We start from the raw sequence: 18,650 nt of genomic DNA on the forward strand, positions 1-18,650 counted from the left end.
GCATTTATCACTCTGGCACCTGACTGCACCAACTGCCACTGATCCATCCTGCTACTGCATGTTTTGGGCTCCTGTAGCAAGGTGTTGATTCATGAGGTGGACCTCCTCAAGAATCCAGCCCATCCTGTAGCTCTCATGGGCTACAAAACCAAATCACCCTACCTCTCTCCTAGAGGTACCTCGGTGATCATGGAAAACTCAAAACTCTTCCTCCAATCGGGAGGATAGCCTATCCATCTAAGCAGATGCAGCCTGCTGATCCTGCTTCTCCTCCTTGTCCTTCTTTCTGAGAGGATATTGAGTGTTGTAGTGGTTAAGCTCACCATACCTGAAGCACTTGACCTTGGAAACATCCTTGTTCCTCCTGTGCTACTCCTGTTGCTATTTTGATGCAAGGGCCACATCTTCCTCCTCCTCTACTTGCTTCGTCCCACTATTGTTGCTGCTACCACTGATGGTGCTCTTCACCAGATCTCGCCTCATCTCCTCCTGTTGTAGAATAGCCCACATACAATCCCAATCAGGCAGTTTTTCTCTGCCTAAGATACTCTAGACGAAAACTTGCACTTCTCCCCGGAGTCATGGGAGGACTGTGCGAATGACGCTCCCCTAGACGTGTGATGATGACTGTCGGATGCCTACTGGGAATCAGGTCGGTATAACCAATGCTGTCACCTTAGAGTTTATGAATGGTTAGGTCAGTAAAACTGACGCCATGGCATACTCCAGTAGAGGACAGATAGGACGGGAGTGGAAGAGATTAGAAAGGATAGGATGATTTTAGAATAGCTTGGGAACCTGGATAGGGCAAGGCATGACCATTAAAATCATAAACCTAAAACACTAATTTAAAGTCTTTTTATATTAAAATAAGAATTTTAAACCTCGGTTTACAAACCTAAGAAGGATGTACTAATTGCTATCATAAGTAATCAGATAAAATGAAAACTCTAACTTCGGGACGAAGTTTTCTTAAGGAGGAGTGTATGTAACGACCCATCTATAAATATAAAGAACACAAGCATAATAGCAAGTATACGGTACATGCATATGATAGCTACATATGCATGTGTCGCATACACCGCACTAGTATTTTATACTAAATTAATTATAAGTGCTAAATACTATGACACTTCTTGGAATAGAGGTTCTACTCATTCATCAATATTGCTTAATGTATGGGTAGATCTTAAAAGAGGACTGTATACATTATATATTCAAGATTATTGATAAAATTATATTAATAAATTAATAAAATAAATGTTAAATATTAATAAATTAATAAAATAAATGTTAAAATATATATAAGTAATTAATTAAAAAAAGGGATCCAAGTATAAAGTTTATAATGTTATATTAAAACAAATATATACTAAAACAATGTGATATGTTAAAAATAATGTTTATAATGTTTTAATGATATATTAAATCCTAATGTGGCATATACGATATATAGGTTACATTAAAAGAATATTTAATAAAATATCATATGATTTCAAAACATAACAGATATTCATTCACGACCTTAAATGAGATAAGGGAGGGATATGTAAGAGAGGGTGTGTCATCAACAGGTTGAGCGGTGGGCTGCAGATGGAAGGGCGGCCACTGCCAAACAAGAGAATAAAACCATGGGACATGGATTTGGGAAGGGAACACAAAAAACCAAAGGGAAGAATTTTGAAGGAGAAGGGAATCAGCCACAGGAAGAGCTTGAGAGTTCTGAGGTTTTGGGCACAGGGGAACAGTCGGCTTCTGTTAAGAAGCTTACTGGATTGAGCAGCTAAGCTCTATTCAGTCTCGCTGGGTGGATTCGGTCTTTCGGTAACTGTAGCAGCGCAGCCGGAGGCATCTTCAACTGCAGGAGTGCACGTAGGTACCTCAACAATCCCGTTAATTGATTTTGTCAAGTTTCAGGAAAATGTTACAGGTTCATGATAAATCCCTTACTGTTTTTCTTTGCATCTGTTTTCAACTCTTACATGGGGAAGGGGGGTGAATCAGTATTCCTTTCAATTAGTATTATTATTAATCTTTAAGAGCATTAATTAATCTTCAATTATTATTAGTGTTTGTACAATGATAGCAATAAACAAAAGGAACACAAATGCACACAGTTTTTAAGGTGGAAACCCCCTCTGGGACAAAAACCACCTGAACGCTTTTCTAATAATACTTTAATCTTCAACTCCAATTGAAAAGAAAGCTCCAACTTCCTAGAATCTAGAAAAGCATTCTTCTCCAAATCCCACTAGATGGACGCTCTAACGCCCGAAATTCTTCAATAGTCAACTGAACGGATGCCCCAACAACCAATGAGCTACAATTCACCCTAGCACCTCCCTACCCTAAAGTTTTCACAGGCTTGAACCTGTTGGTGAATTCATGCACCAACCTAGCACCACCCTACCACCCTATAGAAGAATATAAGAATAATGGATTCCCGTACCAGGGAAAATGGTCCACTTTACAATGATATAGAAAGATGTAGAAGAAGAAGACACACTAGACCATAACCCCAACATTGACACAACCACCTAATGATGATCCTAGACCTCCCAACACTGCCTCTTCAAGTATTCGCAGATAGACACTTGTACAACTTTTACAATGATGCTTTTACAATGACTTTGTACAATGATACTTTTACAATGACTGTACGCAGTGCTGCCCACTTGAAGACTTCATGTGGTGAATTCCTTACTGTTGTTTTGCACCTTGATTGTTGCACTTGTCATGCTACGCTTTCTCAGTCTTCAAAACATTAGATTATGCATTGAGTCTTCTCTTGATAAATATATAATACCTGCAAAAAGTCTTCAAAGAAATACCCATGACATGATAATAGCAAAACTTACCTCATCCTGTAGAGCATATGTGAGTGCTAAATAAAAACAACAAATTAGAATACAAAGAACCTAATGCAATTAAGAGATGAACATGCATATACAAAATATACTTACTTGGAGCTTACCTTTGCTGCACCTTGTTCTTTGCTGCCCTAGAAAGTCTGGTCCTTCGCTGCCCTTGACAACACTTGATCTAGTTTTGTTTCTTGCCTTCTAGGATCACGATATTGAATCTGATGTATCTCTGTGATTTCAAATCCCTAATATGTGATCTTCGGTCCTGTAGTAGCCCTCTGAGTCTTCTTTCCAATGCCATAGGTCTGACCCGATTTGGATTCTTCAAGGAAAAGTTATGCCCAATCTCTCACAATGACCTAATTATGGACTAGTTCAGTAGAGCGAACTTGTACGACATGCCACGTGTCACTGTTTCATCCTTCAGCTCTAAAATTGATATACAGAAAACTATAGTTCGTGCACTATCCGCCACTTTTTACATAATTCCAATCCGCTTCTCAGAGAGAGTTATGATGATTTTCCCAAAGTCACCTCTTTGAGATGAAATTCGGGAGCCTGCAAAAACCCTAACTTCCACAAATCATATCTCCAAAAATATAGCGAACTAAGATCTGAAATTTGGTCACGACATTCATCAGGCTTTCGACTCAAATGGGTTTTAATTTCAACATCTAAGACTTCACAAAAATAAAATTATAGCGAAAATGCCACGATCGCTACTTTTGGAGGATATATGAGATTTCTTTTTATAGAGTTGAGAGGGGCTTCTATAGAGAATGTTGGAGGGATTTTAGGAACTTAAAAAATTATTAATTATTGACTATTCAATGACCAATATTAATGATAAATGACATTCCACAACCCCATGGGGTTTTAGCCCACTAATTGGGGTTACTAACTTCAATCTTGAATAACCTACAAACCGTGAGGAATTACCAAGAGAGCTATATATCGATAGAAAGATATTTTTGAGTAGAGTACTCCTATAATGGTTATGAGACGAGAAACCATGAATGATGATGCCCAATGTGCCGTGGAAGTGCAGGGTCATCCTTGGTGCTGCTTGGGTTGACATCAATGACAACCTTAGATTATCTTTAGATCAACAAACAAATCATTCATGATGTTATGCTCACTTGACCCTGAAAGAGAAAATGGATATTAGAGAGAGGCTCTTATTCAAGATTATAAAAATTAACAAGAAGCAAGTTTCAAGCAGAAATCCTTGGAGAAAATGAAATAAGTGGAGTCACCACTTGAATAGGAATCTAACTCTAAAATCTAACATGCAAAAACCAAAAGTTAGTTGATTTCCCAGGTACAAGAAGACTTGTCCCCAACAACGATGCCAAAAATGTTGACCCTGCTGCCAACGTGACTAGACAATGTACACTTAGGTTTTCTTTCGGGTCAGCATTTGTAGATGAAGTTGAGTTAGATATAGTTCCTTTGGATATATGTGGAATTGTTTTAGGAAGTCCTTACTTGTATGATAGAAAAACTATTTTCTATAGAGCTAAGAACAAGTATCTACTCGTTAAAGATGGAATCGAATATATTGTGAGAGCTCATAAGCTCAAGAATAATTACTCTCATAAACTCAGGGCAGTTGAAGAGAATTGTAAATCATGCAAACAATTTTTACTGATGGTTGTAAAAGAAAAGAAACCTGATAAAACCAATGTATTTGAGGGTTGTGATGCTAAACAGCAAGTTGATTTAGAAAAAGTTGTTTCAGAATATGATATATTATTTCAAGAACCTAAAGGTCTGCCACCCAAAAAGGAAATAGTACATGATATTCATTTGCAGCAAGATGCTCCATTGCCTAACATCGGAATGTACAGGTTGTCCGCTTTAGATAATGCAGAAATCAAGAAGCAGGTACAGGAGCAGCTCGAGAAAGGGTTCATAAGGCCTAGCACATCACCATGTGGATCTCCAATTGTCTTGGTGAGAAAGAAAGATGGCTCATGGAGAATGTGCATTGATTACCGAGCACTGAATAAGATAATGATCAAAAGTCGTTATCCCTTCTTCACATAGATGATCTATTGGATCAGTTAAAAGAAGCTGTTTATTTTTCCAAGTTAGACTTGCATAGTGGTTATCATCAGGTCAGAGTTGCAGAGCAAGATGCATGAAAGACTGCTTTCAAAACAAAGCAGGGATTGTATGAGTGGCTGGTTATGCCTTTTGGCTTAACTAATGTTCCTGCTACTTTCATAAGAGTAATGAATGATGTACTCAGACCTTTTCTTGATGATTTTGTTATTGTATATCTAGATGACATTCTTATATCCAGCAAGACATGGGAAGAACATTTAAAGCATGTTAAGCAAACTCTAGATGTTTTGAAAAGAGAAAATCTTTATGTTTAACTCTCAAAATGTGAATTTGGCAAAACATCTTTGAATATTTGGGTCATATAGTAGGGGGTGGTGAATTGAAGATAGACCCTCTAAGGTTGCAGTCATTGTAAACTGGCCTAAGCCCAAATCTGCTACAGAAGTTAGAAGCTTCCTAGGAGCAGCACAGTATTAGAGAAAGTTTATTTCTAACTTCTCCTTAATTGCAGCTCCCTTACATGCTTTAACAGGATTGAACAGGGTGTTTCAATGGGGAGGCAAACAGCAGAAAGCCTTCAACACCTTGAAAGAAAATATTAGTACAGCACCAGTACTAGCATTGCCCAACCTTCAAAGACCATTTGAGATCAAAACGGATGCCAGTGACTATGCCATGGGAACAGTGTTAATGCAGCATGGTAAACCCATATGTTATCATTCTGAAACATTTAATTCTGCAGGAGTTAATTATCCCACATATGATAAAGAATTGTATGCATTAGTACAGAGTGTGAAAAAGTGGAAACATTATTTATTGGCTAAAGAGACAGTTATACACACTGATCATCAACCACTTCAATATTTACACTCCCAAACTAAGTTGCAGCAATCAAGACACTATAGGTGGATGGGTTTTCTACAACAGTTTCATCTTGTCATCAGATATAAAAAGGTCATACACAATAAAGTTGCAGATATGTTGTCCAGACCAATCATAAATGCATCTACTATACTTAAGCATAATTCAGTACTGCATGAAATCTACATTGAACAATATGCTCAAGATATAGATTTTAAAGACGTGTATGCAACTTTAAGTCAAGGCAAACAAGTAGGAGAATTGGATTATCATGTTAAGGACCAGCTCTTGTATCATTTGGGAAAGTTATGCATTCCACAAACTGAAAGAGTAAAGATAATTCTAGAAGCAAACACTTCTCTAATATCAGGTCACTTTGGTGTAAGTAAAACAGTTGCACAACTGCAAAGATTTTGTTATTGGCCAAAAATGAATGAGACAGTTTCTAGATATGTAAGAAGGTGTACCATGTGTACTAAAAGCAAACCCAGCAATAGAAAACTAGGCTTGTACACTCCACTACCAGTTCCTTATCATCCTCGGGAAAGTGTTTCCATGGACTTTGTTGGAGGACTGCCTAAATCTAGGAAAGATCATGACTATTTATATGTTGTTGTGGATAGGTTCAGCAAAATGTGTATTTTAATACCTTGTAACAAACAGATTACAGCTGAACAAACTGCAAAGTTGTTCTTTCAGCGTGTATGGGTTCATTTTGAATCACCCACTTCCATTATACCTGATCGAGATACCCGATTTGTTGGGAAATTTTGGTCGAGTCTGTGGGAATTAATGGACACCAGACTGAAAAAGAGTACAGCTTTTCATCCACAAACAGAAGTGGTCAACCGGACAATGATCCAGCGGCTCCGAGGTTGTTGCAGCAAGCATCCCAAACTTTGGGATGAACATTTATGTTATGTGCAGCATGCTTACAACCGAGCTAAACATTCTTCTACACAGAGATCTCCTTTTGAGACCTGTTTTGGTTTCACACCAAGGTCTCCCTTGGATTTTGTCTTTGGCAAAGACATAGCAGTTGATGGACACAATGATGTGGACATGGCAACCAAGTTCATCGAACAAATCCAAGAGATTCACCAAGCAATACAGGAATAGCTAGAAAGAAGCCAAGCCAAGTACAAGGCGAGGCATGACAAGCATCGGATGGAGCATAATTTCGAAGTTGGTGATCAAGTCTGGCTGTATATCAGTAAAGACAAAATGCAAGGTGAAGGTAAGAAGCTAAAACCAATAAGGTATAGACCTTTCAAAATACTTGAGAAAATTGGTGAGAATGCTTTTCGCCTTGATCTACCAGCTTACATGCACATCTACTCAGTTGTTAATGCAGACAGCTTGAAACTATTTGAACCTTCATTAATTGAAGATCCCAAAGAGCAGAGTCAATTGCCTTCTATTGATGATCTGTTATCTGAATATCTTAATGAGTTGCAGGAAGATACAACTCTAGACAGGAAGGTGAGGACCACACGCAGAGGGAATGTTGAGTACCTCAGGATTGGACTCAAAGGTTCAAAGCCAAGCAGCGCAAAATGGATAGAAATTGGGCAAGCGAGGAATGAGTACCCTCACTTGATTGATGCTTAAAAGAAAACCAGATTTTGGTGGTCCAAAAGCTTTTTCAGTGGAAAGGTCGTGATCCGAATTGGATCCTAAACACTCTTTAAGTTATCATAAGCTCGTTCAAATTATGCCAAACAGATTCAAGTCTTAGAAAGATCAAGCTATCAGAAGGAATCCTCGTGACAGTTGCAATTGTGGCCAGAGTGGAGCAACGAGGACCCTCGGTCGAGCACGCAAACCATTGGCCCATGGTAAGTCACACTAGCACAAACTGGCAAAATCGGAGGCTAGTTCGAAGAACGGGGGAAGATTCTGATACTAAGCGCTAATCGTGTATCACAGGGCATCCCCCTTAGTGAAGGAAAGCCCCGAAGCGCCCGAACCCGAAATCGCTATGAAATGCGGAAAAGTAATGCATTCAGTTCCATAGCGCGGGATTCCTCAAACCGGCAGGATATCGAAAGGCTTCAAGGCGGTAAGCAATTTTGACTAAGTCCCGCCCAATGCCACACACCGAGTGACACGGGTCTAGTGGATGAGAGAGAAAACCGCTCACATCGAACGGGTAAACGTCATGCAACTTACCCGCCCGATATGAGCGACGACCGTAGGATCTGGGGGGCCCAGATCAACGGCGGAGGCGCATCCCGATAAATGACCGGATTTGACAGGTGATAAAGCAAGATTACAGGGGATTTGAAGTCCAACGTGGACGATGAGTTAGCAAAAGAGTCGTGATTCGCGGGCAATCTTGAAGCAAACGGAATTAACGGCCATTCAAATATGATTCAAGGAATCTAACACTCAGTTCGTTAGAAAACAGGTGGCCACCTCCCTGCGAGGCGTTACCCAGTGATGATGACGCAGAGCAGAGGAAATCGAATGGACAGAGGTAGGGAAACTAGAAGGCCGGGAAGCGAAAACGAATAGTCAAAGAACAGATTGGCTTTAAAGCCATGAACTGACAAAGACAGAGTAGGCAGTGACAAAGAGAGAGTTAGTTAGATGCCGGAAGCTAAGAGCAAAAAACAGAGAGTAGAAGGCGAGTTGACCTGAAGGCAGCATCGAGCCAGAAAAAGCCAGAGAGAGTCAGAGAGTCTGTGTACTCCAGAGAAGGCTTGAGAGGTTCAAGCGAACTCCTCGGCATAGGCCTGTCATGCTACTGTGACTAGTAGAGGTCGTGTTTCAGTGAGGAGAGTCTGTGTACTCCAAGTCCTATTGATTTTATCTATTTAGTGAAACTCGAATTGAGCTCACTGTTGTAAAGCTCTACTTTGAAAACATAATAGAGAGGCCACCACTGAAGGTTGGACCAGGCGTCGTAGCCCAGGAGCATTGGGTGAACTCCTTATTAAACTTGTTGTGTTTACATGTTTGACTGTTATGTTTTCTCTAACTACCTCAGTGTCTATGTATTCTAGCAATCTTAACGATCCATTGCATAAAGTAACATAGACACATCCATGCACATGAGTCTGTAATACCTTTAATTCTTTGCCCTGGATAAATTCCAGATCAAGCACGATGCATTGCAGCAGCTTGTTGATGATGAGTACAACATGATGATGTAGCACTGCTCAGTGAAGGGAGCAGCATAGTGATTAGAGCAGCTCAGTGATTGGGTGCAGCACAGTGTCAGGAGCAGCATGATGATGAGGCACATCACAGTGATGGGTGCAGCATGGTGATGGAGTCACCTTGGAGGCTCTGTTGAAGTAGTATGCCTTCACCTGAGATCAGATCAGCCACCTCATTATGTTATCTTCATGGTGAAGATCTCTGCTCTTATCTTGTCAAGTCAAAATGTTGACTTTTGATGTATATGTACTATCTCTCTCTCTCTATTGAACTATTGAAGAACATGAGAAGAATTGATCAAGGGTTTCCCCACATTGAGGTTTGTCCCTGGCTAGCACCACATCTTGTGTCCTCTTGTCTTGGCTTGTCTTTTGTGACTTATGTTTATGTTCTATCTGCATTTTACTATCATGCTAAATGTGATTGCTAATCTGGAATTGATATTGAGCTAATATGGAAAATTGAAGTAACTTTGTTATCAGCATAGAACATACATAAAATTAACAAGGGAAAACCTTGTCTAAAGGGTCTCCTAGTGCAGCGAAGGAAGGAGGAGGAGGAAAACCGAAGTGAAAAGGATTGTTTCTAGGGCTAGAAACAGTCACACGTGCGAAGAAAAGGAGGTCAAGTCTGCGAGTATAACAACAAGGACAAAATAGTGCATGAACTCTTTCATGTCATCTTTCCACTCATTTTGGATCTGTTTTGCAGCCCCTTTTGAGCAGATTTACTAATTCAATCCTTGTGGCAGCTTGAGGGAGTTTTCATTTGAGACATTTAACAAGTTATTTGCAGGACCTTTGGAGCATTTTGAGACGAAAATTCAAGGAGGTTGTGAGTATTTGAGGCATCATTTCTTGAAAGGCCGAGTTCTACTTTGAGGGCAGCATCCTTCTCTCACTAGGCTGTGGGCTAGAGGAGGCTTAACCTCTCTCCTTAGCACTGAATACAACTCTCTTTGTGGCTGATTTGATTGCTGCAAATTTGTTTCTTGTATTTTCAGATTTTGTCAAAGACTCTCTTGTAGTTGTTACTTGAAGAGATCTAGCCCTTGGAAGTGGCATGTTGTAAAAGACTCCTCTCGCTTCCTTGGGAAGTCTTCTCAAAAGGCTTTTCTTTTCTCTCTTTGTAACCAATCTTTAATAAAAATATTATTTTTCTCTTTGTAACATAACACTCACATCCATTCTCATTTTAGCATAAATTTGAGATTAGTTTATGTTTGCCATTTCCATTTCTTGAATGCTCGTATTGGGAAATCTACTACAACACATGCAATTTTTCTTTTGATGCAAGCAAGTATTTTATATTTACTGGGCAAGCTTAAACTAGTTTAATTTATCCATCTACTTTGGTTTCACAAGTCTCTTGAGCACATTGTTTTATCATTGTCAATTTATATTATGTGGCATTATCATTATTGTTGGGTCTTTCTTGTGTCACTCCATTGAAGCAATTTAGCATTGATTTCATTTACTTGCAAAGAAACATATATGGAACTTGTGGAGCTACATTGAGCTAACTGTTTCACTTTCCCTTTTCATTGAAAGATATTGGTATTGTTTATTTGAGCATTGTCTTTTATTTTGAGCATTAATATCAATACTTTCTTGGAAGCAATAGCACTCACTCATGCATTTCATCTAGGCATTTTAGTATAAGAAGGCTTCCAAGCCAGGCCCCAAGCCTCACTAAAATTAACCTCCAAGCATAAGCTTGGTTGATAGAAAATATAGAGAAAAAGACTTTCTTGGAAAGTTCTTCCATCTAGTACGAAGTAAGGTAAAAGTGTTGTAACCCTACTGTTATAAAGGTGCCTTGTCCCCTTGTAAGAACGACGGCACACGCTGGCTCGTAAGACTCAGGGGATGGGTATCGTTAATGACACCTCCGTGCCCTCGCCCCCTCTTTCTTATAGTCACCCCAATTTTTACCGTTTGGTAAGAGCTCAAGAGGAGGACCTCTCATTTAGATTAGACATTTTAGATTAAAAATAATCAAGACCAATTGCATTCAAATCTAGTATAGGTGCATCTCATGCTAATATAGCTTATGATTTCACTTGCAATTGTCCATTTTACTTGTCATTATTGAATATTTTATGTTGACAAACATTGTTTCATTTTCCTTTTGCAAGATAGCTCTATATGCTTTGATTTCGGCATTGATTATATTTTAAAAGCATTTTATATCTTGTATCGATTATCATGCTAACATCTTTGTCTCCATTTCGGGAATGCTTTGCTTTCATTTTTGAAGCATTCTACTTTTGTTTCGAGCAAATATATATTTCATTCATGTTGAGCAATTTATTTTAAAGCACTGGTTTTATGGTTTTAATATGTTAATGATTTTTATTGCTCATATCATATTTTGCTCATAATTCTTAAAAATAATCCACTTTCACTTTAACATCTCTCCTAGAACCTCACATTTCTTTTATTTTAGTTTTCCATATTAGGGACCACCCCCCATAGCTAATCTAGGAGATAGCTTAAATGGAGAAAGAGGAGATTTTAGTGTGACTGACCCTTCTCTTAGTTCCCTGCCACCAACCCAACCTTGTGGGGTTGAAGGCTTTTCTCACTGACTTGTAGGTACGTGTAGGCAGCAGGGTTAACAGGGGCCAAGATTTTTTCTAGGTCGTGAACGGATCCTGCAATTTGCCAAAAGAGGCCGAGTTATTCCAGGGCCGCACATGTGGGCCGAGAGAGGGTCATACAAGGGCCAAGTTGCTTCTACAAGGTCGTATAGTTTACAAAAGGAAGGTCGTGGGGTTTTCCCAGCCAATTTGATCACCAAGGGTGAAGATCAATTTGCAAATGTTAGGCAAGCAGTAAATGTAATTTCTCATTAGTAGATTTACTGAAGATTTGATAATAAAACCCTCATCCTGAAAACTGGTTTTCCCCATCTAAGGATTTTTCCAAGGACATTTTTCCAAAAATATTTGTCATTTGTGTGATTGGTTTGTCGTATATTCTGCTGCATTTTAATTTGGTGAATGGTTATATTCATGTTTGTTATTCATTACTTTCTGTTGAATGTTTAATTTTGTTGTGCATAAGTAATTGAATAATTTACTGGGTTAATAGCACCTTTTGGGTAATGTAAATTTCACACCCCTAGGGTTGCACTCCATTTAAGGACTTGAATATATCGAAAGTGAAAATCTGGGAAGTAACAAGGGGAAGCACTCATCAAATGCAAGCTTTATCCTTTAAATAAAAGCAATTATACTAGGGTTCAATCCATTTTATGCATCTTCCAAGACAGTGTGAATCCTTGTAAGGGTGTCATTAATGACACTACTAAACTCCTTAATGCACTAAGGAAGCAAGAAAGCATTAACAGTTTGACACCCAAGAAGACAAACTCACAGTGACACCCTAAAGTCAATGATGAATCTAAAGAGAAAGAAATGCCATCTAATGATCAAGATTCTGTTAATGAGCATGCCATAAAAATCATCAAAAATCGTTCCAACTACACCATGTAAGAAACCTAAAATGGGTGGCATGTATGATATATTTGATGGGAAGGGTAAGGAAGGTGTTGATATTGCAATAGCAAGTCTTCTTATTGTATGTGGCACCCCTTTCAATGCACCCACTCATCCTGTCTTGAAAGAATGGTTTGTGCCATTAATGATGGACCAACAAATTATAAAGCACTTGATTATGACAAGCTCCAAATTTGGGTGGTTGACAAGGAGAAAGCACATGTTGAGAATGCAATGGTGCCTTTGAAGGCATCTTGGAGTTGGATAGATGTTATATAGTTATAACGCCAGTTTGCAAAGCAGCAAGGTTAAAGATACAAAAGGAGTACAAGTTGATATCTTCATTTTAAATTTTTGCTAGTTTACATTCATTTCAATTGTGAAATTTTTTAGTAAATCTGATTTTTTATATAATTTATAAATGTAAATTTGTGTACACTTGACATACCCCGAGCATGTTGTATGGACACCAAGTGCAGTGCATTCTCTGAATAATGAAATAAAAGACGTTGGAAACCTTGAACGGATTCAAGTTCTAATTTAAAATGGCCACAAAGTTCAAACCTTAATATATAACCACCACTATTCACAAGGCATTTACCACGGGCATCCCAAAATAGAGCTTCTTAAACCAATTGAAACCAAATTTGCAGCTTACTGCATTCTGCTTAGGCAACTTTTGGAGCTGAAGGTAGCTTTAGTTTCCATAGTTATCGGTGATATGTGAGGACCAATGAAGGCAATCTGCCTCGAATGCAGCCACGTAGGTGAAGCATTCGATTTTGGATGATCATTTTTGGGAAAATGTTAAAAGTTGTTGTGGAACCTGTAGAGCCAATAGGTGATATGCTCCATTATGCCGATATGGACAGCCCATGTTTAGGTGAGATAAACAAGAATACGTGTGACAGGATTCAATCCATCACAAATGAGAAAGATCCCAACTTATAGCCACAGTTGAAAATTTTTATACATGAGCAGTAATGATGTGTAGCCTAATTAGGTATTACTTCACACATTTTCCATAATTTCACACCACTAATATGGCAGCTTATGCAATTAATCCAAGATGGTATGATCCCACAGCACAAAGAATCCCTTCCCAAGATAGAGATGCAAAGAAAGGGTTTATTAAATGTCGTTAAAAGGATTTATGGTAATACATAAGAGACATCCAACATACGTTCTCAGTTTGCCCTATTTTCATGTGGGCAATGCGTGTTTGTTTCATGTGTTGCTTTGAAGGATGGGCATATGAAAAAGGATCCAACTGATTAGTGATGGCTTCATGGTGTTAATGCCCCTGAATTTCAGGGATTTTCCAATTAGCCTCACAAGTAGCCAATTCCTCATCTTGTGGGAGGAATTGAAGCACTTATTCTTTCATCCATTCAATGAAGGGAGACTGATGGGGAGCGAGGAAGGCAAAAAACTTAATCTACACTCATAGCACACTTCGTCTCATTGTTTGGAAAGACCTAAGGTACAAGAAGTGTCCCTTCCAAAGATGGGGCTAATACACAGAGGATGCTATATGTGTGGACGAGGAACCACAACTGAACGATCTTATCAAGACACCTCCAATTATTGTTCTCGAAGAGAAGACTATGCTTGAAAGCGACGATTCCCTGAAGATCTTGTTGGTACAAGAAAAGCAATGTCAAGATGATGACAATGCAGCAGAACTAGCAGTCTTGCCTTTAGTAATCAGCTATATTGTTTTTTATATTTCATTTTCGGAAGTGCCATTAGGCAATTTTCAAAAATAATATGGCATATTTACATGTTTTGAGACTTCCGAGCTATGTATACCCCTGATGTACCCTCATCCCCTATTTCAAAAAGTGTCGTGACTCGTACCTGCACCGGCGTCCACACCCACATACCCTAGCAACTTAGATTTAGATTTGATGGCTTCTACTAGAGCAAGTCCTATTTTAAGGATGTATCTTCCCTTTGATTCTCATACCTTTATGTTACCGGTCATATCATGAGAAGCGACCCTAAGACTCTAAAACAGGCCTAATCTTTCTTCGTTAAGGGTAATATGTTTATAGTTGTATGTATACGTAGCTCTGCTGAATAAACCTGAACGGTAAACACCCGTTGAGCATAAGAATGGTCAACTCTAAAATCCGTGAGTATTAACTGGAGTTCAACATCGTGTGCGCGACCTTTACTTTGTCGATATGTTTCTATAGAGACTGAAACCCAAACCTATCTAATTGCATCAGGTAGAAACTTCTCGTTGGATTAGGTAAAAACAAATAGTCCATCAAGAAATAGATTGTATTAAGCTGCAAGTTCCTCCTTCAGATAAAAAGGGAAAGCTGAGACTTTAAGTTGAAAGCATTTTAGACGTGGAAAGAAATGAGTTCCAAATCGAAACAGAGGAAATTAAAAGTTTTACAAATGAAAACAGAACAGAACAGTAAATTCCTACACTTGGTCATTCCAATGCTCTTATTCAAACAATGAATTGCATATATGTATTTCACTGTGTTGATTCCTTACAAATAATGTATTGAATGCATAAATTGTTAAAAGTTATATAGTATATACAGACCTTCAAGAGGCGGTCTTGGCCAACGTGCCTCTTGTCTACCTCTATCTTTAAAGGCGTTTTCGACTCCATGACAGAGCGGCAGATGAACCTTCTCTGTCGGCATGGCCGGCATTTAAAGCCCAAAGAAATTCCAAACTTCGAAGAGCCAAACGGATTCTTTCGCGCAAACGCGGAGCTTATGTGAATCTCGGCATTCTGACGATTTATTTCTACAATATTTGCACGAGTGCAGGAATGCAGAGCCATTAATCTCTGGCTCTGCTTAGTTTCAAGCAGGGAGTGTAGTTAAGGTGTTAGTCGTTTAGTGTTGTGTTGAATTGCAGCATTGTAAGTTACTCTGTATTGCTCCGTGTGGATTCCGAAGACAATCTGCCTAAGGGTCTTGTCTGTGTGGCCACAAAAAGGCCAAAAACACGACAGAGAGTATCATGAAATACCTTTGTTATCTTCTTATATAGGAAATCAAGTTCGATAAATGTTTTGAATATTTATGCAGTATGAACCATACACAAATAAATTAATTAATTAATAATTCACTCCATCAATTGTTTAAATTATTTTGGGACATTAGGTAGTCATGGTGGATTTTAAAATATTGCAGTGTGGGTAAAAAAAATTATTTTTATTTTTTATTTTTTAAAACGTTAAGAATGTTTACGTGGTTTAGTTTAATAAAATATTTTAATGTTATGATTTGTTGTATTACTTTAAATAATAATAAAATTGTAAAATGAATTATATAAATATTTGTTTAAATTTTTTTTATTAATTAAACATTTTTTTTAGATAAAAGGTTATATAATTGATATTGAAGAGAAGATAATAAGTTAATAATTATTTATTTAATATTGAATGATGACAATTTTTTTATATAATGCTCATATTATAGTGTGGTTAGCAGTGTGAGTAGCGAGCAGTGAACAGTGAGCAGTGTAAGAGTAGGGAGTTTTTATGCAGCATAAGTATGGAACAGCGAGCAAGGAGTAGCGATAACCTGAACAATAGGGAGCAGTGCAAAGTAATCTTGCCATTTTATAGACCTACATATTTCTCGAAACAAGTTGGATGACAAATGCATTCAAACATGACAAATGAACAATAAATTTCAGAACATGTAGAAACAAATGAACAAGAAATTTCAGAGCATGTGGAGACAAATGATTTAGGACAAGTGAAAATTGCCTCATCCGCCAAAGTTAGGAAGTGCGTTTTGGTCAATGCCAAACAATATCGAGGCATTTTAAAACGAAAAATAGCCTGTCTAAACTAGAAGCAAACAAGGAAGAAACGGTCTAAAAAGAAAAGTACTTGAGCCCTTCGCAAAAAGCACTCAAACAAGTCTCCTCTACAAGCACGTGGCAACAAGAAGTCCAGAGGAAAAGTCATTGACGATTCTGCCTTATATGGTCCCACCTCCACACCTCTCACCTGGTCATCTAATCTTTATGTGAAAGAATTGTTAAATGCAAAACAAAGGTTGGAGGTTTTAGAAGCTAAAGGGCAGGAAAGAGATATAAAATTCATATAATAACACTTGAAAACAAGGCTTTAGCAGAAAGCAATAAAGTTATAAAAGAACAATTGGCATTGCTACAAGAATCTCTCCTGATAGGGAAGACAGAATGGCAACGCACAAAGGTAGATATGCAAAACATAAAGAGATCTGTAGTGGAAAGTACAGAGGTGATGAAGGTGAAATCATCCCAGGATAAAGGGAAAATGATTGCCCAAATAAACAACCATGAAGAGAACACAAGAGAAGAAACGAAAAGAAATTCCACCAAAGTTTCCAAAACTTGGGCTCAAGTTATTAGCAATTCTGCTAATAAGGAAGGAGAAACAAATATTTAGGTTGACAACATGCAAGATAGTGAAGGCAAGGAAAGACAAAAAAGGGCAACAAACATAATTATTAAAGGGGTGAAAGACTATGGGAAAAATGAATGTACTCTTGACCTTGCAAGAGACTTCTTGAAAGACAAGTTGATGTGGCAAGGACAAATATGCCAAGCATGGAGGGTGGGTAAGTTTAACGTGGAGAGAGCCAGGCCCATAAAATTCATTATGCCTAGCTTGCGTGATAAATATATCATTCTAAGCAAGAAACATCTCTTAAGGGGTTCTCGTTTTTTCCTAGAAGAAGATTTAACTGTAAAACAATAGGAGGAAATTTTAAAGGTTAAGGTAGTAAGAGATGAAGACAAGAGAGCATGGATTTATAAAGGAAAAGTTGTGATAACGCGATTTGGACCTCCTTCCAAAATAGAGCAGCAAGATGTTAATAAAGAAGAGGCAACAAACTCTTCAGTAGGAAATCAGAAAGCAAGGTCAGTATGGGAAAGCAAGGAAAAAGACTCAAATGTGAGTCTTGCATGTCAAAATAAATAGCAGTCAAGTCATACCCAGGTTTCCTTAAGATTAGTTTGTTGGAACTGCAGAGGTTACCCATGGAGACGAGAACCTGGGTTAGGGCCGATTGTGAAAGATAGAGACATAATTTGCCTCATAGAAACACATGAGCATGAAGGGTGCAAGACACCTCTGTTTGAAGGATACTAGAAGACGGCAGTGTGGAACAAGGCAGTAGGGAATGGCAAAGGGCACGGGGGTATCATGATTTTAGTAAGGGAGAAAGTAGGTCGTCTCATTCAGTTAGAAAAAGAAGACTCAAATAAGCAGTTCATTTGGTTTAAAATATCAGAAAATGGAAACCACATCAGAATTGCAGCATGTTATTTTGCGCCACAGGTTTCAAAAATCTACAAAGGTAGAGGGCTTGACCACAAAGATCCATTTGCAACCTTAAAAGCGGATATTGTAACATATTCGTAGCTAGGTGAAGTCCTTATAGTGGGTGATTTCAATGCTAGGACTGTAAGTGAGCAAGCTAGCATTCTTTGTTGTAAAAATGATTGTGACCCTATTTGGCTTACAAAATAAAGTAATCATCAGTGGGAAAGAATTTCAGAGGACAAGGGCTGCAATCTCTTTGGTGAACAATTGCTTACTCTATGTGTGGCCTTTCATTTAGTTATTTGTAATGGCTTGACTAGATGGGAAAAGTCCAGTAATTTCACTTGCAATACTTACAAAGGAGCAAGTGTGGTAAATCATGTAATTTTCTCGCATGGTTTGTGTGAGAAAATGGAGGAAGTTTTGATTGGAGATCAGCTATGGGACTTGAAATCAAATCACAAGCCAATTTATTTATGTTTCTCTTGGATTGGAAAGAAACAATTAGAGTCAAAAATTCAGCATGTCCAACAAAATCTCCCACAGGGCAGAATTCTTTTGACCCCAGAAAATTGTAATACCTTCAAAATGACGCTAGAGAGGCTCTTCGAGAAGGAGAAAACTACAATTCACAACCTTCATAGTCATGAATTAACACATTTAATTCAATGCGCACTTACAAAGTGCAAAAATTAAGAAGTCTGAAACAAATTGCTTTTCAGTTAATGATTGGTTTGACGAGGAATGCAAAAAGGCAAAGAGAATGTGGAAAGAGTCAAACAAGGATAACATAATGCTCAAAGCTTACAGGCAGCTATTAAGCAAGAAAAAGGTTGATTTCATGGTTTCTTGGAGGGAAGAACTAATCTTCCTTGGGAAAAATAATCCC

The 18,650-nt window shown here is 38.3% G+C and overlaps 1 protein-coding gene across 4 annotated transcripts in view; it reads right to left on the reverse strand.

The window, feature by feature from the left end:
• Positions 1 to 15,462, reverse strand: part of LOC149267621 (Small GTP-binding protein) — a 462,582-nt gene extending 447,120 nt beyond the window's left edge. For all 4 annotated transcript variants that reach the window (XM_089433721.1, XM_089433718.1, XM_089433719.1 and 1 more), the window contains exon 1: positions 15,029 to 15,462. In XM_089433721.1, the coding sequence (XP_089289847.1) occupies positions 15,029 to 15,274 (246 nt within the window). In that variant the 5' untranslated portion in view covers positions 15,275 to 15,462. The remainder of the gene's footprint in view (positions 1 to 15,028) is intronic.
• Positions 15,463 to 18,650: the final 3,188 nt, after the last annotated feature.

Source organism: Pinus tabuliformis, chromosome 6 (assembly GCF_031772625.1).
Source record: "Pinus tabuliformis cultivar Carrire ecotype Pingquan chromosome 6, CPIR1, whole genome shotgun sequence".
Taxonomy (NCBI): domain Eukaryota; kingdom Viridiplantae; phylum Streptophyta; class Pinopsida; order Pinales; family Pinaceae; genus Pinus; species Pinus tabuliformis.